This window comes from Pleurodeles waltl, chromosome 8, assembly GCF_031143425.1.
Source record: "Pleurodeles waltl isolate 20211129_DDA chromosome 8, aPleWal1.hap1.20221129, whole genome shotgun sequence".
Taxonomy (NCBI): Eukaryota; Metazoa; Chordata; class Amphibia; order Caudata; family Salamandridae; genus Pleurodeles; species Pleurodeles waltl.
Genome location: NC_090447.1, coordinates 445957116 through 445980798, shown reverse-complemented (window position 1 = coordinate 445980798; position 23683 = coordinate 445957116). Strand labels below are relative to the sequence as shown.

General features: G+C 46.8%; 1 protein-coding gene across 1 annotated transcript in view; it reads right to left on the bottom strand.

The window, feature by feature from the left end:
- LOC138249528 (ATP-binding cassette sub-family C member 5-like) overlaps window positions 1–4161 on the bottom strand; it is a 2567733-nt gene extending 2563572 nt beyond the window's left edge. The window contains exon 1 of the mRNA XM_069203478.1: window positions 4013–4161. Within this exon, the coding sequence (XP_069059579.1) occupies window positions 4013–4092 (80 nt within the window). The 5' untranslated portion in view covers window positions 4093–4161. The remainder of the gene's footprint in view (window positions 1–4012) is intronic.
- Window positions 4162–23683: the final 19522 nt, after the last annotated feature.

The window sequence follows — 23683 nt, the reverse complement described above, 5'->3', positions numbered from 1 at the left end:
AGTGGGAGACATATTTGGTGCAATGGTTCCAGCTATAAGACTAGTTTTAAATGATCTGAAGATTAGACAATTGGTCACTGTAGTGGATAAGCTGTGGAGGAGTACAGTAAGTTCATTATTAACTGTAGATACTGAAATGATAGCTATTATCCATGGTGTTGCAGAACCACCTTGCATTAGACATTCTTCTAGCAAATAAGGGTGGAGCCTGAAAGTTGTAAAAGATACAACAATGCTGTACTAACATCCCTGGTAAGAGTGAGGAGATAATAAATGCATTAAGAATATTATTGATTTAAAGGGAGATTTAAGGGTATTGGAAGGTACAGGAGCCTGGAAGTAACTGGAAATAGATTTTCTAGAGTGGGCAATTGGTTTGGAAACCTGCGGAGTGGAACAGTAGGTTCCATCTTGAGACCTCTTATAATTATTGCTATTTCTGGGATATGTCTTCTATAATCTTTAAAGGATGCAAGCATATAAAGGCATGGAAGAAGAAGCAACATGCAAAGGGTTTAAAAAGAACTAGAAGGGATATGTAATTAGATGAGAGTCAGTGTAGATACCATGATGAAATGAAACACTTGGAAAATACCAGACAGAAATTGTTAAAAACCTCAAGGATTTGACTTGATCTCGCCTGATAAGATACATATGTGTGTTATTGTGATGGCTAACGTTCCCGTCAGAGGGGGGATTGGAGTAGCGCAATTTAGACTCCATTCATTGCATGTCACCATTGAGCAGTTATGCATTCATATTCTACATTATATACACTGTGTACCTTAATCATATTAACATGTATGAAGCATTTAAATACATTACTGCACGTCACCATTTAAAGCAGTTATGCATTTATATTCTACATTATATTCACTGTGTGCCTTAATCATAATAACTTCTATGAAGCATTTAAACACATTATTGAAATGTAACTACTGCAAATACCACAAGAGTTCTACACATTCATTATCCATGTTTTATATTCACACTTCAAGCTATATATGGATATGTAAACATGCACTCTTTTTTTATGTTTTGCATTTATTCTGAAAGTTAAACATGTGCATGTATAATCATATATTTTAAATGCACATTAAATGCTTAGTCAAAGTTAGCCTGACTACAGGCTTCAGTCTTGAAATGTATTTTTAATTGGTCAGCATGTTCTTTCTTTGTTGATGCATTCTCATGATTTAATTAGCTAAATAAAGCAGTATTGTTGTATGTATTAGTCGACTGATAGTGAGGCTTAAAAAGAGAAATCTTGGCAAGGACCATGGGGACCCAACGAGCTGGTGAAGCCTCTTGTTCAGGTATGCAGAGGAGCATCGCTGCCCCCCCCCCCCAGCCAGCAGCTGCAAACCTGTTATCAAAAAACGATAATAAACTATGGCCCTCATTACAACTTTGACGGGCGGCGGAGGCCGCCCGCCAAAGTTGCGCCGCAGGAATACCGCACCGCGGTCTGAAGACCGCGGCCGGCATTCTGAGTTTCCCGCTGGGCGGGCGGGTGGCCGCCCGCCCGCCCAGCGGGAAACAACCTTCCCACGAGGACGCCGGCTCGGAATCGAGCCGGCGGAGTGGGAAGGTGCGACGGGTGCAGTGGCACCCGTCGCGTATTTCACTGTCTGCAATGCAGACAGTGAAATACAAAGTGGGGCCCTCTTACGGGGGCCCCTGCAGTGCCCATGCCATTGGCATGGGCACTGCAGGGGCCCCCAGGGGCCCCACGACAAGCCATACCGCCATCCTGTTCCTGGCGGCCGAACCGCCAGGAACAGGATGGCGGTATGGCTTGTCAGAATCCCCTCGGCGGCGCAGCAAGCTGCGCCGCCTTGGAGGATTCAAACGGGCCACGGGAAACTGGCGGGAGACCGCCAGTTTTCCTGTTCTGACCCGCGGTCAGAATGCCCTGTGGGGCATCGCCAGCCTGTCGGCGGTGCTCCCGCGTGCCGCGGCCCTGGCGGTTCTATACCGCCAGGGTCGTAATGAGGGCCTATGTCTATTTTTGTTTTTTGGTAAAAGGGGCGGGACCACAGACTGTAACAAGCACTAAGGGGGAGTGCACATCACTCCCTCTCACTGCGCATGTATGTCTGGCTGGTCGTCTCGGGCCGGCCAAACACACATGCACAGCAGACTCTCTTCAGCCCGGCACTGTGTTGCCGGGCTGGAAAGAGCAGGCACAAGCTCCCAGTCTGCCTGGGAGCGCCCTGGCTGGGCGCTCCCAGCCAATACTAACGCTGCTCTGAGCAGCATCAGGATTGGTCACAGGGCAGGCTGGGAGCCTGTGCCAACAGCCTGTCTGTGCAGGAGAGCAGCAGCACGGTGGTGTCAGTGGTGGTGGCGATTCAGGTAAGTTTTTTTTTTATTAACTCCTCCAGACCCCCCACCCGCAGCCCCACACCTCTTTAGCACCGCGAGCCACTCCTGCTCTTATTCATCATGTACCAGGAACAAGAGATGTTCAAGGTTGCAATAACTAAGTTTCAGTGGGATGGGAAACCTAGGTGGTGTGGGAAATGCGATGAATGTTGCTGAAGCTTCTGTAGTTCTAACTGGTGTTCACACAGTTAGTGGTAAAGGCCGATGCCCTTAGACCTTCGGGGTTCAGACCTCTCTTTTTTCTTTTATTCTTGCAAGTATGAGGCTTCATGCTGAGCACTTATTACTTTTTCTTGAAGACTTCTACTAAAGTCTTTGCTATGCTGACACCTTCTTACATTACCCACATTTCCTGAGACCTTATTCCCTAATGAGGACAATGATTAGATGATTTTAGAATTACTTTATGTTTAGGAGAGAGAATTTTTGTTTCTTTATGGAACACCTATTTCTAACTCTTAGTTTCTGTACTGCAGTGCCTGTTACTCTTCTGTATCTTATTTTGCTACGACTGAACATTTGAATGTATTTCTGGCATGTCTATATACTGGATTGATCAATAATCTGGAATAAATCCTTTTAACTACAGTCACTGATTCCTGGTCCCCACTGTGGCGTCAAATTGGCTCCACAAGATTGAAATGTATTATTGATGCGGACTCCCCATTCAGTGCTTCATGTCAACTTTGAAAAGATCTATGTGACCAAAGGAGAAAAAGCATTGATGACTTTACTAAGAGACTGCAGTTTACTTCCCTGCGCGCTGTCACATCGTAATCTTGATTTGTGGGAGCAACACAAGCACAGAATACAGTAACATGGACGATTGGTAGCCTCAACTGAAGCACTAGTATGCGCTGTCAAAAAAGATAGCATGCATTAGGATCAAAAAAATATAAAGAGATATATATCCCAGAGTCAAAAGAAAAACTATTGCAAATTTCCTATGGGTGTAGGTGCATTGTATGGGTTACTAACCCTTTGCAGTGGGATTTAACACATTGCTCTGTTTATGTTTGGTACAGCAACAACCCTCCATATAGCCTAAAACTAGGGTAGAGGTCAAAGGAACACAGTAAACTTTATTTTTCTCTAACCTAGGTTGTGGCTCGCGGGCACCCGCTGTTTATGGGTCAAACCCGCGGTCCAAGTAGGTCATAAACTTTCATCTGAAACTTGATTTTCTGGTTGAGATTAACAAGTGTATACTTAACTGCAATTCACATACAAAATCCAAGAGAAAGGTATGCTTATTACACTCTACGGAGCAGTAATTCAACATTCTACGCACTACTGTACAATAACAACAAAGAAGCTGCGCGGTGACAGGCTATGCAGTTTAAGTATTATGCTGTGGAAAAAAAGGGGCCATGTTTCAACTGGTTTGCGACAGCCCTTTATATACACTGACAGCTGATAAGCAAGAGGAAACCTAAGTTAGAATAACATTGGCTGGCATTGACACGCGCACACTTACAGTCCTGCGAAGGTTCCTTTGGGCAATCTATCTACAAAATAAAATAAAATGTGCTCAGCCCCTGTGCTTCACGGTGTTATTTGGGCACGGGTGCCCTAGCTGTGCCTACAAAGACCGCAGTATCAACTTGCTTCTTCGTTTACTTACTTGTGGGTTGTACGTACGGGCTTCAGCAGGGGCAAACTGTACCGATACCTCCTGCGGGGGGCACGTCGTTCTTCGTCCATGCTAGAGGGATTTTAATTAAGGGGCTCCGAATACCCTCAAAACAGACACCAGAGCTCACTGATACTTGGAAAAAAACAAAGCTCTTGAAACGAAGTGACAGGTGTGAAAAGCGATAGGCTCAGCATAAAACAGAGAAGGGCAGGATAGCAGCTGGTCCCAGTCCCCCCGCCATTTAAAGGTGGCCCAGCCCGTTTACCTCAAATAGAGTTCTAATGCCAGTCTCGCGGGCCGCTTGGCTTCCGCCCCCTGCCTCCTATTTTGAAGAATGCGACGGACTCAAGGAGCGAGAAAGATAAGCCACTGTTTTCTGCTGTCCCGGAGTCAATACACGCAGCGGCTTTTTAACAGGAGCCCATGACGCCTGTGGCCGCTCCCCAGCAGTACAGCCCGCCCTTTGTAAAAGTCTTAATTCTTCTCTCGTCCTTCTGACCTTCGGGGTGTGGCCCTTTGCGCTCAGAAAAGCACGGGCGACTCACGGCCCCGACAACTTAAGGCCCCAGTTCGTGTCCGGTTCTCTGTGTCTATTCAGAGGCCCTCTTCGCACCTTCGTCTGCATTTAGGAGACCACACTGTCCTATGGAGTCAGTGGCGCCCATAACTAACAAGTTTGGAGTTTTCTTATGTGTAACATTTCCATGTTTTAAGTCGGTATATGGATGACTTTTCAAATTAAATCAGTCAAAGGCAGCACTCCACCACCAAGAACAATTAGGCACACCTATGGAACAGTAAATGAATTGATATATAAACTATCAGGGACTAAAAGCACATGGCAATTCTAACCTGATTTCGAGTAAAAGTTATGTCGAAAAATGTAGAAATTGTGCTTCAAGTGAATTAGGCCAATTTAGCGTTTGTCCTCCATCTTTAATGTGAGTACAACACCATGTGATTAAACTTTGCTGTTTCATTCTCTGCTAGAATAAAGATGTACTAGGCTCCAGGGAGCGGGCCAAGGCTTCACTGAATGATCTGAACGAATTGTAATTTCTCAATGCTGAATTCATCTGTCTTAGGCTAAATAACTTGCCATATAACCATTGTGTCCAGATGAAGTAGACAATGTGAACACAGAATCTCATGTATATAGTGAGAACATTCTCAAATGTTTTCTGTTGCAGATGTTTAATTTTGCTTGATTTCTATTGAGTAGGAACACGTGAACCATATACTAATGCTGTGAATGTATAAATCTTTTACCTAAAATTCTATAAAAGAGCATCATTTTAGGAGATAATGAAGAATCTTTTCCCCATTCTTAAAAGGCGAATCTCTGTTGGTTTTGTTTCTGAGCTCTCCTGAGTTCATTATTCTCTGTAGTTTGGGCTTAGCACCTTGACTGAATTCCATTTTCCTATAAGCTTCAAACACCAAAACCCTCTAGAAAAGAATGTATGACATATGTTAATAGAAGCTTTCAAAATTTTATATTCAGACCCTTAAGGTTCTTCATACTGGTGAAGCTGATGTACATGGTGTAGGAGGCTGGCCTGGCTTGTAGTAGGTACCAAGGGGTACTTACATTCTGTACCAGGTCCAGTTATCCCTTATTAGTGTAGAAGAGGTGTTTTTAGCAGCTTAGGCTGATAGAAGGTAGCTATAGCAGAGCAGCTTAGGCTGAACTAGGAGACATGCAAAGCTCCTACTATACCACTGGTGTCATATGCACAATATCATAAGAAAACACAATACACAGATATACTAAAAATAAAGGAACTTTATTTTTATGACAATATGCCAGAAGTATCTCAGTGAGTACCCTCAGTATGAGGATGCCAAATATACACAAGATATATGTACACAATACCAAAAATATGCAGTAATAGCAAAAGGAAGTAATGCAAGCAATGTAAAGTTACAGTAGAGTGCAGGGGCAACACAAACCAGATACTCCAAAAGTGGAATGCGAACCACAAATGGACCCCAAACCTATGTGAGCTTGTAGAGGGTCGCTGGGACTGTAAGAAAACAGTGAGGGTTAGAAAAATAGCCCACCCGAGGCCCTGAAAAGTAGGTGTAAAGTGCACCTATATTCCCTAGAGAGCACAGAAGTCGTGATAGGGGAATTCTGCAAGGAAGACCTACACCAGCAATGCAACCAAAGTGGATTTCCGGACGAGAGTACCTGTGGAACAAGGGGACCAAGTCCAAGAGTTGCGACAAAGTCGAGAGTGGGTGTAGGAAAGTACCATCTTGCCTGGCATGTTACCCCCATATTTCACTGTATATATGTTGTTTTAGTTTTATGTGTCACTGGGACCCTGCCAGCCAGGGCCCCAGTGCTCATAAGTGTGCCCTGAATGTGCTACCTGTGTTATGACTAACTGTCTCACTGAGGCTATGCTATCCAGAACCTCAGTGGTTATGCTCTCTCATTTCTTTCCAAATTGTCACTAACAGGCTAGTGACCAATTTCACCAATTTACATTGGCATACTGGAACACCCTTATAATTCCCCAGTATATGGTACTGAGGTACCCAGGGTATTGGGGTTCCAGGAGATCCCTATGGGCTGCAGCATTTCTTTTGCCACCCATAGGGAGCTCTGACAATTCTTACACAGGCCTGCCACTGCAGCCTGAGTGAAATAACGTCCACGTTATTTCACAGCCATTTACCACTGCACTTAAGTAACTTATAAGTCACCTATATTTCTAACCTTTACCTGGTAAAGGTTGGGTGCTAAGTTACTTAGTGTGTGGGCACCCTGGCACTGGCCAAGGTGCCCCCACATTGTTCAGGGCAAATATCTCGGACTTTGTGAGTGCGGGGACACCATTACACGCGTGCACTACACATAGGTCACTACCTAAGTGTAGCTTCACAATGGTAACTCCGAATATGGCCAAGTAACATGTCTATGATCATGGAATTGCCCCCTCAATGCCATCCTGGCATTGTTGGCACAATCCCATGATCCCACGGGTCTCTAGCACAGACCCGGGTACTGCCAAACTGCCTTTTCGGGGGTTTCACTGCAGCTGCTGCTGCTGCCAACCACTCAGACAGGTTTCTGCCCTCCTGGGGTCCAGCCAGGCTTGGCCCAGGAAGGCAGAACAAAGGACTTCCTCAGAGAGAGGGTGTTGCACCCTCTCCCTTTGGAAAAAAGGTGTTAAGGCAGGCGAGGAGTAGCCTCCCCCAGCCTCTGGAAATGCTTTCATGGGCACAGATGGTCCCCATTTCTGCATAAGCCAATCTACACCGGTTCAGGGACCCCTCAGCCCTGCTCTGGTGCGAAACTGGACAAAGGAAAGGGGAGTGACCACTCCCCTTACCTGCACCTCCCCTGGGAGGTGCCCAGAGCTCCTCCAGTGTGCTCCAGACCTCTGCCATCTTGGAAACAGAGGTGCTGCTGGCACACTGGACTGCTCTGAGTGGCCAGGGCCAGCAGGTGACGTCAGAGACTCCTTCTGATAGGCTCCTTCAGGTGTTGCTAGCCTATCCTCTCTCCTAGGTTGCCAAACCCTCTTTTCTGGCTATTTAGGGTCTCTGCTTTGGGGAATTCCTTAGATAACGAATGCAAGAGCTCATCAGAGTTCCTCTGCATCTCTCTCTTCACCTTCTGCCAAGGAATCGACTGCTGACCGCGCTGGAAGCCTGCAAAACTGCAACAAAGTAGCAAAGATGACTACTGCGACACTGTAACGCTGATCCTGCCGCCTTCTCGACTGTTTTCCTGGTGGTGCATGCTGTGGGGGTAGTCTGCCTCCTCTCTGCACTAGAAGCTCCGAAGAAATCTCCTGTGGGTCGACGGAATCGTCCCCCTGCAACCGCAGGCACCAAAGAACTGCTGTATTACCGGTCCTCTGGGTCTCCTCTCAGCACGACGAGCGTGGTACCTTGAACTCAGCAACTCTGTCCAAGTGACTCCCACAGTCCAGTGACTCTTCAGTCCAAGTTTGGTGGAGGTAAGTCCTTGCCTCCCCACGCTAGACTGCATTGCTGGGAACCGCATGTTTTGCAGCTACTCCGGCTCCTGTGCACTTTTCCAGGATTTCTTTTGTGCACAGCCAAGCCTGGGTCCACGGCACACTAACCTGCATTGCACGACCTCCTGAGTTGTCCTTCGGCGGCGTGGGACTCTCTTGTGCAACTTCGGGTGAGCACCGTTTCACTCCACTTCGTAGTGCCTGTTCCGGCACTTCTCCGGGTGCTGCTTGCTTCTGAGAGGGCTCCTTGTCTTGCTGGACGCCCCCTCTGTCCCCTTACGCAAATGGTGACATCTTGGTCCCTCCTGGGCCACAGCAGCATCCAAAAACCCTAACCATGAGCTTTGCAGCTAGCAAGGCTTGTTTGCGGTCTTTCTGCAGGAAAACACTTCTGCACAACTCTTCACGACGTGGGACATCCATCCTCCAAAGGGGAAGTTTCTAGCCCTTGTCGTTCTTGCAGAATCCTCAGCTTCTACTGTCCAGTGGCAGCTTCTTTGCACCCACAGCTGGCATTTCCTGGGCATCTGCCCACTCTTGACTTGATCGTGACTTTTGGACTTGGTCCCCTTGTTCCACAGGTACCCTCGTCCGGAAATCCATCGTTGTTGCATTGTTGGTTTGTGTCTTTCCTGCATTATTCCTCTAACACGACTTCTTTGTCCTTAGGGGAACTTTAGTGCACTTTGCACTCACTTTTCAGGGTCTTGGGGAGGGTTATTTTTCTAACTCTCACTATTTTCTAATAGTCCCAGCGACCCTCTACAAGGTCACATAGGTTTGGGGTCCATTCGTGGTTCGCATTCCACTTTTGGAGTATATGGTTTGTGTTGCCCCTATCCCTATGTGTCCCCATTGCATCCTATTGTAACTATACATTGTTTGCACTGTTTTCTATTGCTATTACTGCATATTTTGGTATTGTGTACATATATCTTGTGTATATTTGCTATCCTCATACTAAGGGTACTCACTGAAATACTTTGGCATATTGTCATAAAAATAAAGTACCTTTATTTTTAGTATATCTGTGTATTGTGTTTTCTTATGATATTGTGCAAGTGACACTAGTGGTACTGTAGGAGCTTCACTCGTCTCCTAGTTCAGCCTAAGCTGCTCTGCTAAGCTACCATTTTCTATCAGCCTAAGCTGCTAGACACCCCTATACACTAATAAGGGATACCTGGACCTGGTGCAAGGTGTAAGTACCCCTTGGTACGCACTACAAGCCAGTCCAGCCTCCTACATTGGTTGTGCAGCGGTGGGATAAGTACTTTGCAACTACTTACCACTTTTGTCATTGTACTTTTCATAAGAGTAAATATACAAAACAAGTTCAGTGTATGTAAAACTAACCAAAAAGTTTTGCTTTTCTCCTTTCACTTCTTTGCTAAGTGCTGAAAAGTACTCCTAAACTTTCTAAAAAGTTCTTAAAAAGTTTTAAAAGTTTTTTTTCTGTCTTTCAAAAAGTTCTGAAAAACTTTTTTCTCACTTTTTCTATCCCTTAAACACTTTCTAAAATGTCTGGCACAGGCCAAACTGTTGAGCTGTCCAAACTTGCTGATGATCACCTTAGCTGGAAAGGAGCAAGGAGTCTCTGCATAGAAAGAGGTTTAGGGGTAGGGAAGAATCCCTCTAGAGAACTATTGGTTAATATGCTCATTGAACAAGATAAGACCAGAGTTGGCACTTCTGTTGAGAAATTAGCTGATGATTCCCAATCTGACCCTGGGGCACCCCTAGCAAAAGATTGAGAAGGGAAACTTCCTAGCCTGCCCATTAGCAGACCACCTAGCATAGCTGGTACAGATGTAGAGTCACATCACAGTAATAGTGTTGCCTCACATCACAGTAAGAGTATTCCTTCTCATCATAGTAGAAGTGCTGTTTCTGTTAGCCAGGCTGTTTGAGTACCATCTGTTAGGGACAGGCCTCCTTCTGTTCATTCTCACCATACTTCTGTTTCAATGCATGCCCCACCCACCCACCCTGATGACAGAGTGTTAGAAAGGGAGCTCAATAGATTGAGAGTGGAAGAATCCAGGCTGAAGCTCAAGAAGCAACAGCTGGATTTAGATAGGCAGTCCTTAGAGATAGAAAGAGAAAGACAGAAAATTGGGTTAGAAACCCATGGTGGCAGCAGCAGTATTTCTCTTAGTCATCCTGCAAAAGAGCATGATTCTAGGAATCTGCACAAGATAGTTCCCCCTTATAAGGAGGGGGATGACATTAACAAGTGGTTTGCTGCACTTGAGAGGGCCTGTGCTGTACAGGATGTCCCTCAAAGGCAGTGGGCTGCTATCCTATGGCTATCATTTAGTGGAAAAGGTAGGGATAGGCTCCTTACTGTGAAAGAAAGTTGCTTTTTCATTTCAGTAGAAATGAGAGGGAACAATTCCTCTGGGATGCCCAGCATGGCTGCATGGGCATAAAACTCTACATCAGCCCAACCTGAGGCCTCTAGGTCATTACCTAAGAGACAGTCTACAGGTAAGCTAGGTGATACCACCACCTGCTTAGGGCCAGTAACTCCACCCCAACTAAACTGAATTATAGCTAAGGGAAGAAACTTAGTGGAGTTATGGACATCAATAATCTTATCTTATCTTATGCAGATTCCTGGAATCATGCTCTTTTGCAGGATGACTATGGGGAATACTGCTGCTGCCACCATGGGTTTCGAAACCCAGTTTCTGTCTCTCCTTCTCTACTTCTAAAGTCTGTCTATCCAAATCCAGCTGTTGCTTCTTGAGCTTCAGTCTGGTTTGTTCCACTCTCAATCTATTGAGCTACCTTTCTAACAATCTGTCATCAGGGTGGGTGGGAGGGACATGCCTTGAAACAGAAGTATGATGAGAATGGACAGAAGGAGACCTGTCCCTTACAGAGGACACCCTAACAGCTTGGCTAACAGAAACATCATTTCTACTGTGATGAGAATGAATGCTCTTGCTATGATGTGAGACAACACTATCTGTATGGTGTGACTCAACCTCAGTACCAACTATGCTAGACTGTCTAGTAATGGGCAGGCTTTGAAGTTTCTTTCCTGAATCTTTTCCTGGGGGAGTCCCTGGATCAGATTGGGAACCATTAGCTACTTTTTCTACAGATGGGGCACTTCTAGCCTCATCCTGTTCTCTAAGCATGTTAAGTAACAGTTCCAAGGAAGGATTATTCCCTACACTCAAACCTCTCTCTACACAGAGACTCCTTGCTCCTTTCCAGCTAAGGTGGTCATATGCCAGTTTGGACAGATCAACATTTTGGCCTGTGCCAGACATTTTTAGAGAGAGTTAAAGTGATAGTAAAAGATAAAAAGTTTGTCAGACCTTTTAGAAAGACAGAGAAAAAAAACTTTTAAAACTTTTTAGAACTTTTTAGAAAGCTAGAAGTACTTTTCAGCACTTAGAATAGAGTGAAAAGAGGAAATGCAAAACTTTTTGGCTATGTGTATATACACTGAACTTGTTTTGTATATTTTTCTCTTATGAAAAGTACAATGACAAGAGTGGTAAGTAGTCTCAAAGCACTTATCCCACCGCTGCACAACCAATGTAGGAGGCTGGACTGGCTTGTAGTGAGTACCAAGGGGTACTTGCACCTTGCACCAGGCCCAGTTATCCCTTATTAGTGTATAGGGTGTCTAGCAGCTTAGGCTGATAGATAATGGTAGCTTAGCAGAGCAGCTTAGGCTGAACTAGGAGACGTGTGAAGCTACTACAGTACCACTTAGTGTCATATGCACAATATCATAAGAAAACACAATACACAGTTATACTAAAAATAAAGGTACTTTATTTTTATGACAATATGCCAAAGTATCTCAGAGTGTACCCTCAGTGAGAGGATAAGAAATATACACAAGATATATATACACAATAGCAAAAATATGCAGTATAGTCTTAGAAAACAGTGCAAACAATGTATAGTTACAATAGGATGCAATGGGGACACATAGGGATAGGGGCAACACAAACCATATACTCCAAAAGTGGAATGCGAACCACGAATGGACCCCAAACCTATGTGACCTTGTAGAGGGTCGCTGGGACTATTAGAAAATAGTGAGAGTTTGAAAAATAACCCTCCCAAGACCCTGAAAAGTGAGTGCAAAGTGCACTAAAGTTCCCACAAGGACAAAGAAGTCGTGATAGAGGAATAATGCAGGAAAGACACAAACCACCAATGCAACAACGATGGATTTCCAATCTAGGGTACCTGTGGAACAAGGGGACCAAGTCCAAAAGTCACAAGCAAGTCGGAGATGGGCATATGCCCAGGAAATGCCAGCTGTGGGTGCAAAGAAGCTTCTACTGGACAGAAGAAGCTGAGGTTTCTGCAGGAACAAGAAAGGCTAGAGGCTTCCCCTTTGGTGGACGGATTCCTCTCGCCGTGGAGAGTCGTGCAGAAGTGTTTTCCCGCCAAAAGAACGCCAACAAGCCTTGCTAGCTGCAAATCGTGCGGTTAGCATTTTTGGATGCTGCTGTGGTCCAGGAGGGACCAGGAGGTCGCAAATTGAACCAGGAGTTAGAGGGGACGTCAAGCAAGACAAGGAGCCCTCTTAGTAGCAGGTAGCACCCGGAGAAGTGCCAGAATCAGGCACTACGAGGATGCTTGAAACGGTGCTCACCCGAAGTTACACAAAGGAGTCCCACGTCGCCGGAGACCAACTTAGAAAGTCGTGCAATGCAGGTTAGAGTGCCGTGGACCCAGGCTTGGCTGTGCACGAAGGATTTCTGCCGGAAGTGCACAGGGGCCGGAGTAGCTGCAAAAGTCTTGGTTCCCAGCAATGCAGTCTAGCGAGGTGAGGCAAGGACTTACCTCCACCAAACTTGGACTGAAGAGTCACTGGACTGTGGGGGTCACTTGGACAGAGTTGCTGGATTCGAGGGACCTCGCTCGTCGTGCTGAGAGGAGACCCAAGGGACCGGTAATGCAGCTTTTTGGTGCCTGCGGTTGCAGGGGGAAGATTCCGTCGACCCACGGGAGATTTCTTCGGAGCTTCTAGTGCAGAGAGGAGGCAGACTACCCCCACAGCATGCACCACCAGGAAAACAGTCGAGAAGGCGGCAGGATCAGCGTTACAGAGTTGCAGTAGTCGTCTTTGCTACTATGTTGCAGTTTTGCAGGCTTCCAGCGCGGTCAGCAGTCGATTCCTTGGCAGAAGGTGAAGAGAGAGATGCAGAGGAACTCGGATGAGCTCTTGCATTCGTTATCTAAAGTTTCCCCAGAGACAGAGACCCTAAATAGCCAGAAAAGAGGGTTTGGCTACTTAGGAGAGAGGATAGGCTAGCAACACCTGAAGGAGCCTATCAGAAGGAGTCTCTGACGTCACCTGGTGGCACTGGCCACTCAGAGCAGTCCAGTGTGCCAGCAGCACCTCTGTTTCCAAGATGGCAGAGGTCTGGAGCACACTGGAGGAGCTCTGGACACCTCCCAGGGGAGGTGCAGGTCAGGGGAGTGGTCACTCCCCTTTCTTTTGTCGAGTTTCGCGCCAGAGCAGGGCTAAGGGGTCCCCTGAACCGGTGTAGACTGGCTTATGCAGAATTGGGCACATCTGTGCCCAAGAAAGCATTTCCAGAGGCTGGGGGAGGCTACTCCTCCCCTGCCTTCACACCATTTTCCAAAGGGAGAGGGTGTAACACCCTCTCTCAGAGAAAGTTCTTTGTTCTGCCATCCTGGGCCAGGCCTGGCTGGACCCCAGGAGGGCAGATGCCTGTCTGAGTGGTTGGCAGCAGCAGCAGCTGCAGTGAAACCCCAGGAAAGGCAGTTTGGCAGTACCAGGGTCTGTGCTACAGACCACTGGGATCATGGGATTGTGCCAACTATGCCAGGATGGTATAGAGGGGGCAATTCCATGATCATAGACATGTTACATGGCCATATTCGGAGTTACCATTGTGAAGCTACATATAGGTAGTGACCTATATGTAGTGTACGCGTGTAATGGTGTCCCCTCACTCACAAAGTCCGGGGAATTGGCCCTGAACAGTGTGGGGGCACCTTGGCTAGTGCCAGGGTGCCCTCACACTAAGTAACTTTGCACCTAACCTTTACCAGGTAAAGTTAGACATATAGGTGACTTATAAGTTACTTAAGTGCAGTGTAAAATGGCTGTGAAATAACGTGGACGTTATTTCACTCAGGCTGCAGTGGCAGGCCTGTGTAAGAATTGTCAGAGCTCCCTATGGGTGGCAAAAGAAATGCTGCAGCCCATAGGGATCTCCTGGAACCCCAATACCCTGGGTACCTCAGTACCATATACTAGGGAATTATAAGGGTGTTCCAGTAAGCCAATGTAAATTGGTAAAATTGGTCACTAGCCTGTTAGTGACAATTTGAAAGAAATGAGAGAGCATAACCACTGAGGTTCTGGTTAGCAGAGCCTCAGTGAGACAGTTAGGCACCACACAGGGAACACATACATATAGGCCACAAACGTATGAGCACTGGGGTCCTGACTAGCAGGGTCCCAGTGACACATAACAAACATACTGAAAACATAGGGTTTTCACTATGAGCACTGGTCCCTGGCTAGCAGGATCCCAGTGAGACAGTGAAAACACCCTGACATACACTCACAAACAGGCCAAAAGTGGGGGTAACAAGGCTAGAAAGAGGCTACTTTCTCACAGAACCCCCCCACCCCCAAACGAAGGACAATAAGGCTAACCTTGGCCAGTTGAGACTTTATTGTCTAAGTGGTGATAAGTAGAGAGTAGCTCTGCAATAGACTGGTTACTCCCTTTATCATCCACTATATGGTTACTTCCTTGTGGGGATGTAAACCACCTTGTTTGAAGTTTTTTAGCTAAGCAACAATGTGAAGATGTATTTTCAGAGTTTCTATCAGTAAGTTTTAGTTTAGAGCAGTGGGAATTGTCCACTGAACCTATTTGTAGTGATGGAAATGCCAGACAGGGATGCTGTCTCAGAAAAGCCATAGCTGGGCAAAAACTTTGTCCATATGGCTGGAATAGAGAACAGGGATGCTGTTTCTCTTGAGTTGGAGCAGGGCAGGGATGCTGTCCTCTGAGCTCCACACTAGGGCAGGGATGCTGTCCTAAGTGTTGTGAGGCAGTCCAGGGTTTCTGCACTAAAGTTTCTCTGGGAGGGTTGGAGGGATGCTCCATGTTAACTAAAATGGTGCTCTTTTTCTCACCAATGTTAGTTATCCCACAGAGAGGTACTTCTACCTCAGGGAGTCCAGCTTTGCCAGCTGATGATTCCCTTGGAACAGGTGCCACCCCAGGAGAGGTTTCTCCCACCACAGGAATGGTATCCTGAATGGTAGGGTGGTTAGGGGATACTGTGATACCCTTTTTACCTGTTGATGGAGAGGGATCCTGAGTTTTCAGGCCTTCTCTCCTTTGCTTTTTCATTTCAGTAGAAATGAGAGGGAACAATTCCTCAGGGATGCCCAGCATGGCTGCATGGGCATAAAACTCTACATCAGCCCAACCTGAGGCCTCTAGGTCATTACCTAAGAGACAGTCTACAGGTAAGCTAGGTGATACCACCACCTGCTTAGGGCCAGTAACTCCACCCCAACTAAACTGAATCATAGCTAAGGGAAGAAACTTAGTGGAGTTATGGACATCAATAATTTTATACTGTTGTCCAATGATGTGTTGATCAGGGTGCACTAGGTTTTCAGTCACCAAAGTGATACTGGCACCTGTGTCCCTGTAGGCCAAGGCCTCAACACCATTTATTGAAACTGTCTGCCTGTACTTATCCATTGTAAGGGGACAAGCAGCCAGTGTGGCAAGGCCAATGCCACTAGGTGTGACAGAAACTGTCTTGGGACTGACTACCCCAGTTTCTACTATGGACCCATAAGTGAACCCAACTACACCCTTAACTTGACTGTTGCCAGCAGTCCCACCACTAGTACCACTACTGCTAGGGTGTAGGAGGCTGGACTGGCTTGTAATGAGTACCAAGGGGTACTTGCACCTTGCACCAGGCCCAGTTATCCCTTATTAGTGTATAGGGTGTCTAGCAGCTTAGGCTGATAGATAATGGTAGCTTAGCAGAGAAGCTTAGGCTGAACTAGGAGACGTGTGAAGCTACTACAGTACCACAAGTGTCACTTGCACAATATCATAAGAAAACACAATACACAGTTATACTAAAAATAAAGGTACTTTATTTTTATGACAATATGCCAAAGTATCTTAGAGTGTACCCTCAGTGAGAGGATAGGAAATATACACAAGATATATATACACAATAGCAAAAATATGCAGTATAGTCTTAGAAAACAGTGCAAACAATGTATAGTTACAATAGGATGCAATGGGGAAACATAGGGATAGGGGCAACACAAACCATATACTCCAAAAGTGGAATGTGCACCACGAATGGACCCCAAACCTATGTGACCTTGTAGAGGGTCGCTGGGACTATTAGAAAATAGTGAGAGTTAGAAAAATAACCCTCCCCAAGACCCTGAAAAGTGAGTGCAAAGTGCACTGAAGTTCCCCTAAGGACAAAGAAGTCGTGTTAGAGGAATAATGCAGGAAAGACACAAACCAGCAATGCAACAACTGTGGATTTCCAATCTAGAGTACCTGTGGAACAAGGGGACCAAGTCCAAAAGTCACAAGCAAGTCGGAGATGGGCAGATGCCCAGGAAATGCCAGCTGCGGGTGCAAAGAAGCTTCTACTGGACAGAAGAAGCTGAGGTTTCTGCAGGAACGAAAAGGGCTAGAGACTTCCCCTTTGGTGGACGGATCCCTCTCGCCGTGGAGAGTCGTGCAGAAGTGTTTTCCCGCCGAAAGAATGCCAACAAGCCTTGCTAGCTGCAAATCGTGCGGTTAGCGTGTTTGGACGCTGCTGTGGCCCTGGAGGGACCAGGAGGTCGCAAATTGGACCAGGAGAGAGAGGGGACGTCGAGCAAGACAAGGATCCCTCTCTGAAGCAGGTAGCACCCGGAGAAGTGCCAGAAACAGGCACTACGAGGATGCGTGAAACGGTGCTCGCCGAAGTTGCACAAAGGAGTCCCACGTCGCCGGAGACCAACTTAGAAAGTCGTGCAATGCAGGTTAGAGTGCCGTGGACCCAGGCCTGGCTGTGCACAAAGAATTTCCGCCGGAAGTGCACAGGGGCCGGAGTAGTTGCAAAAGTCGCGGTTCCCAGCAATGCAGCCCAGCGAGGTGAGGCAAGGACTTACCTCCACCAAACTTGGACTGAAGAGTCACTGGACTGTGCGGGTCACTTGAACAGAGTCGCTGGATTCGAGGGACCTCGCTCGTCGTGCTGAGAGGAGACCCAAGGGACCGGTAATGCAGCTTTTTGGTGCCTGCGGTTGCAGGGGGAAGATTCCGTCGACCCACGGGAGATTTCTTCGGAGCTTCTGGTGCAGAGAGGAGGCAGGCTACCCCCACAGCATGCACAAGCAGGAAAACAGTCGAGAAGGCATCAGGATCAGCGTTACAGAGTTGCAGTAGTCGTCTTTGCCACTATGTTGCAGTTTTGCAGGCTTCCAGCGCGGTCAGCAGTCGATTCCTTATCAGAAGGTGAAGAGAGAGATGCAGAGGAACTTGGATGAGCTCTTGCATTCGTTATCTAAAGTTTCCCCAGAGACAGAGACCCTAAATAGCCAGAAAAGAGGGTTTGGCTACCTAGGAGAGAGGATAGGCTAGCAACACCTGAAGGAGCCTATCACAAGGAGTCTCTGACGTCACCTGGTGGCACTGGCCACTCAGAGCAGTCCAGTGTGCCAGCAGCACCTCTGTTTCCAAGATGGCAGAGGTCTGGAGCACACTGGAGGAGCTCTGGACACCTCCCAGGGGAGGTGCAGGTCAGGGGAGTGGTCACTCCCCTTTCCTTTGTCCAGTTTCGCGCCAGAGCAGGGCTAAGGGGTCCCCTGAACCGGTGTAGACTGGCTTATGCAGAATTGGGCACATCTGTGCCCAACAAAGCATTTCCAGAGGCTGGGGGAGGCTACTCCTCCCCTGCCTTCACACCATTTTCCAAAGGGAGAGGGTGTCACACCCTCTCTCAGAGGAAGTTCTTTGTTCTGCCATCCTGGGCCAGGCCTGGCTGGACCCCAGGAGGGCAGATGCCTGTCTGAGGGGTTGGCAGAAGCAGCAGCTGCAGTGAAACCCCAGGAAGGGCAGTTTGGCAGTACCAGGGTCTGTGCTACAGACCACTGGGATCATGGGATTGTGCCAACTATGCCAGGATGGCATAGAGCGGGCAATTCCATGATCATAGACATGTTACATGGCCATATTCAGAGTTACCATTGTGAAGCTACATATAGGTAGTGACCTATATGTAGCGCACGCGTGTAATGGTGTCCCCGCACTCACAAAGTTCAGGGAATTGGCTCTGAACAATGTGGCGGCACCTTGGCTAGTGCCAGGGTGCCCTCACACTAAGTAACTTTGCACCTAACCTTTACCAGGTAAAGGTTAGACATATAGGTGACTTATAAGTTACTTAAGTGCAGTGTAAAATGGCTGTGAAATAACGTGGACGTTATTTCACTCAGGCTGCAGTGGCAGGCCTGTGTAAGAATTGTCAGAGCTCCCTATGGGTGGCAAAAGAAATGCTGCAGCCCATAGGGATCTCCTGGAACCCCAATACCCTGGGTACCTCAGTACCATATACTAGGGAATTATAAGGGTGTTCCAGTAAGCCAATGTAAATTGGTAAAAATGGTCACTAGCCTGTTAGTGACAATTTGGAAAGAAATGAGAGAGCATAACCACTGAGGTTCTGGTTAGCAGAGCCTCAGTGAGATAGTTAGGCACTACACAGGGAACACACACATATAGGCCACAACCTTATGAGCACTGGGGTCCTGACTAGCAGGGTCCCAGTGACACATAACAAACATACTGAAAACATAGGGTTTTCACTATGTGCACTGGGCCCTGGCTAGCAGGATCCCAGTAAGACAGTGAAAACACCCTGGCATACACTCACAAACAGGCCAAAAGTGGGGGTAACAAGGCTAGAAAGAGGCTACTTTCTCACACAACCCCCCCCCAAACGAAGGACAATAAGGCTAACCTTGGCCAGTTGAGACTTTATTGTCTAAGTGGTGATAAGTAGAGAGTAGCTCTGCAATAGACTGGTTACTCCCTTTATCATCCACTATATGGTTACTTCCCTGTGGGGATGTAAACCACCCTGTTTGAAGTTTTTTAGCTAAGCAACAATGTGAAGATGTATTTTCAGAGTTTCTATCAGTAAGTTTAAGTTTAGAGCAGTGGGAATCGTCCACTGAACCTATTTGTAATGATGGAAATGCCAGACAGGGATGCTGTCTCAGTAAAGCCATAGCTGGGCAAAAACTTTGTCCATATGGCTGGAAGAGAGAACAGGGATGCTGTTTCTCTTGAGTTGGAGCAGGGCAGGGATGCTGTCCTATGAGCTCCACACTAGGGCAGGGATGCTGTCCTAAGTGTTGTGAGGCAGTGCAGGGTTTCTGCACTAAAGTTTCTCTGGGAGGGTTGGAGGGATGCTCCATGTTAACTAAAATGGTGCTCTTTTTGTCACCAATGTTAGTTATCCCACAGAGAGGTACTTCTACCTCAGGGAGTCCAGCTTTGCCAGCTGATGATTCCCTTGGAACAGGTGCCACCCCAGGAGAGGTTTCTCCCACCACAGGAATGGTATCCTGAATGGTAGGGTGGTTAGGGGATACTGTGATACCCTTTTTACCTGTTGATGGAGAGGGATCCTGAGTTTTCAGGCCTTCTCTCCTTTGCTTTTTCATTTCAGTAGAAATGAGAGGGAACAATTCCTCAGGGATGCCCAGCATGGCTGCATGGGCATAAAACTCTACATCAGCCCAACCTGAGGCCTCTAGGTCATTACCTAAGAGACAGTCTACAGGTAAGCTAGGTGATACCACCACCTGCTTAGGGCCAGTAACTCCACCCCAACTAAACTGAATTATAGCTAAGGGAAGAAACTTAGTGGAGTTATGGACATCAATAATCTTATATTGTTGTCCAATGATGTGTTGATCAGGGTGCACTAGGTTTTCAGTCACCAAAGTGATACTGGCACCTGTGTCCCTGTAGGCCAAGGCCTCAACACCATTTATTGAAACTGTCTGCCTGTACTTATCCATTGTAAGGGGACAAGCAGCCAGTGTGGCAAGGCCAATGCCACTAGGTGTGACAGAAACTGTCTTGGGACTGACTACCCCAGTTTCTATGATGGACCCATAAGTGACCCCAACTACACCCTTAACTTGACTGTTGCCAGCAGTCCCACCACTAGTACCACTACTGCTAGGGGCACTAGAGCTTGATGTATTAGTGGTGGCAGGCTCAGGGGGTTTACCTGGACAGGACTTATCCCCTGGCCTATGGCCTCTATTTTTACACACAAAGCACCAAGGCTTTTTAATGTGTGCAGGTTGAGAAGAAGAGGAAGAATTAGTTTTATCCCCACCCTCTGAAGAGTGTTTAAGATTTGAAGTGGGATCTTTGGTTTTACCCTTATCCCCATGCTTATCTTGAGATTTTTCACCATCTTTCTTCTTATTGCCATCTTTGTCACCCCCTGTATGAACTTTTCTGTTCACCCTTGTTCTGACCCATTTGTCTGCCTTCTTTCCCAATTCTTGGGGAGAGGTCAGATCAGAGTCTACCAGGTACTGGTGCAACAAATCAGACACACAATTATTAAGTATATGCTCTCTCAGGATTGTGTTATACAGGCTTTCATAATCAGTAACTTTACTGACATGTAACCACCCCTCCAAGGCCTTCACTGAATGGTCAATGAAATCAACCCAGTCTTGTGAAGACTCCTTTTTGGTCTCTCTGAACTTTATCCTGTACTGTTCAGTGGTTAAGCCATAACCATCCAGGAGTGCATTCTTTAGAACTTGGAAATTATTAGCATCATTTTCTTTCACAGTAAGGAGCCTATCCCTACCTTTTCCACTAAATGATAGCCATAGGATAGCAGCCCACTGCCTTTGAGGGACATCCTGTACAACACAGGCCCTCTCAAGTGCAGCAAACCACTTGTTAATGTCATCCCCCTCCTTGTAAGGGGGAACTATCTTGTGCAGATTCCTGGAATCATGCTCTTTTACAGGATGACTATGGGGAATACTGCTGCTGCCACCATGGGTTTCAAAACCCAATTTCTGTCTTTCCTTCTCTACTTCTAAGGATTGTCTATCTAAATCCAGCTGTTGCTGTTTAAGCTTCAGTCTGGATTGCTCCACTCTCAATCTATTGAGCTCCCTTTCTAACATTCTGTCATCAGGGTGGGTGGGAGGGACATTCCTAGACACAGAAGTATGGTGAGAATGGACAGAAGGAGACCTGTCCCTTACAGAGGGCACCCTAACAGCTTGGCTGACAGTGTAATGTGAGAGCACATCATCTGTATGATGTGACTCCTCCTCAGTACCAACTATGCTAGACTGTCTTGTAATGGGAAGGCTAAGAAGTTTCTTTCCTGAACCTTTACCTGGGGGTGTCCCTGGATCAGATTGAGAACCATTTGCTACTTTTTCAACAGATGTGGCCACCTTGGCCCTATCTTGTTCTCTAAGCATATTAAGCAATAGTTCCAAGGAAGGATTCTTCCCTACACTCAAACCTCTCTCTATGCAGAGACTCCTTGCTCCTTTCCAGCTAAGGTGATCATATGCAATCTTAGACAGGTCAACATTTTGGCCTGTGCCAGACATTTTTATAGAGAGTTAAAGTGATAGAAAAAGAGAAAAAAGTTTTCAGAACTTTTTAGAAAGACAGAAAAAAAACTTTTTAAACTTTTAAGAACTTTTTGAAAGTTTAGAAGTACTTTTCAGCACTTTAGAAAAGAGTGAAAAGAGGAAATGCAAAACTTTTTAGCACTGTGTACACACACTGAACTTGTTTTGTATATTTTTCTCTTATGAAAAGTACAATGACAAGAGTGGTAAGTAGTCTCAAAGCACTTATCCCACTGCTGCACAACCAATGTAGGAGGCTGGACTGGCTTGTAGTGAGTACCAAGGGGTACTTGCACCTTGCACCAGGCCCAGTTATCCCTTATTAGTGTATAGGGTGTCTAGCAGCTTAGGCTGATAGATAATGGTAGCTTAGCAGAGCAGCTTAGGCTGAACTAGGAGACGTGTGAAGCTACTACAGTTCCACAAGTGTCACTTGCACAATATCATAAGAAAACACAATACACAGTTATACTAAAAATAAAGGTACTTTATTTTTATGACAATATGCCAAAGTATCTTAGAGTGTACCCTCAGTGAGAGGATAGGAAATATACACAAGATATATATACACAATAGCAAAAATATGCAGTATAGTCTTAGAAAACAGTGCAAACAATGTATAGTTACAATAGGATGCAATGGGGAAACATAGGGATAAGGGCAACACAAACCATATACTCCAAAAGTGGAATGTGAACCACGAATGGACCCCAAACCTATGTGACCTTGTAGAGGGTCGCTGGGACTATTAGAAAATAGTGAGAGTTAGAAAAATAACCCTCCCCAAGACCCTGAAAAGTGAGTGCAAAGTGCACTGAAGTTCCCCTAAGGACAAAGAAGTCGTGTTAGAGGAATAATGCAGGAAAGACACAAACCAGCAATGCAACAACTGTGGATTTCCAATCTGGAGTACCTGTGGAACAAGGGGACCACATCCAAAAGTCACAAGCAAGTCGGAGATGGGCAGATGCCCAGGAAATGCCAGCTGCGGGTGCAAAGAAGCTTCTACTGGACAGAAGAAGCTGAGGTTTCTGCAAGAACGAAAAGGGCTAGAGACTTCCCCTTTCGTGGACGGATCCCTCTCGCCGTGGAGAGTCGTGCAGAAGTGTTTTCCCGCCAAAAGAACGCCAACAAGCCTTGCTAGCTGCAAATCGTGCGGTTAGCGTTTTTGGACGCTGCTGTGGCCCTGGAGGGACCAGGAGGTCGCAAATTGGACCAGGAGAGAGAGGGGACGTCGAGCAAGACAAGGAGCCCTCTCTGAAGCAGGTAGCACCCGGAGAAGTGCCAGAAACAGGCACTACGAGGATGCGTGAAACGGTGCTCGCTGAAGTTGCACAAAGGAGTCCCACGTCGCCGGAGACCAACTTAGAAAGTCGTGCAATGCAGGTTAGAGTGCCGTGGACCCAGGCTTGGCTGTGCACAAAGGATTTCCGCCGGAAGTGCACAGGGGCCGGAGTAGTTGCAAAAGTCGCGGTTCCCAGCAATGCAGCCCAGCGAGGTGAGGCAAGGACTTACTTCCACCAAACTTGGACTGAAGAGTCACTGGACTGTGGGGGTCACTTGGACAGAGTCGCTAGATTCGAGGGACCTCGCTCGTCGTGCTGAGAGGAGACCCAAGGGACCGGTAATGCAGCTTTTTGGTGCCTGCGGTTGCAGGGGGAAGATTCCGTCGACCCACGGGAGATTTCTTCGGAGCTTCTGGTGCAGAGAGGAGGCAGGCTACCCCCACAGCATGCACAAGCAGGAAAACAGTCGAGAAGGCGGCAGGATCAGCGTTACAGAGTTGCAGTAGTCGTCTTTGCTACTATGTTGCAGTTTTGCAGGCTTCCAGCGCGGTCAGCAGTCGATTCCTTATCAGAAGGTGAAGAGAGAGATGCAGAGGAACTCGGATGAGCTCTTGCATTCGTTATCTAAAGTTTCCCCAGAGACAGAGACCCTAAATAGCCAGAAAAG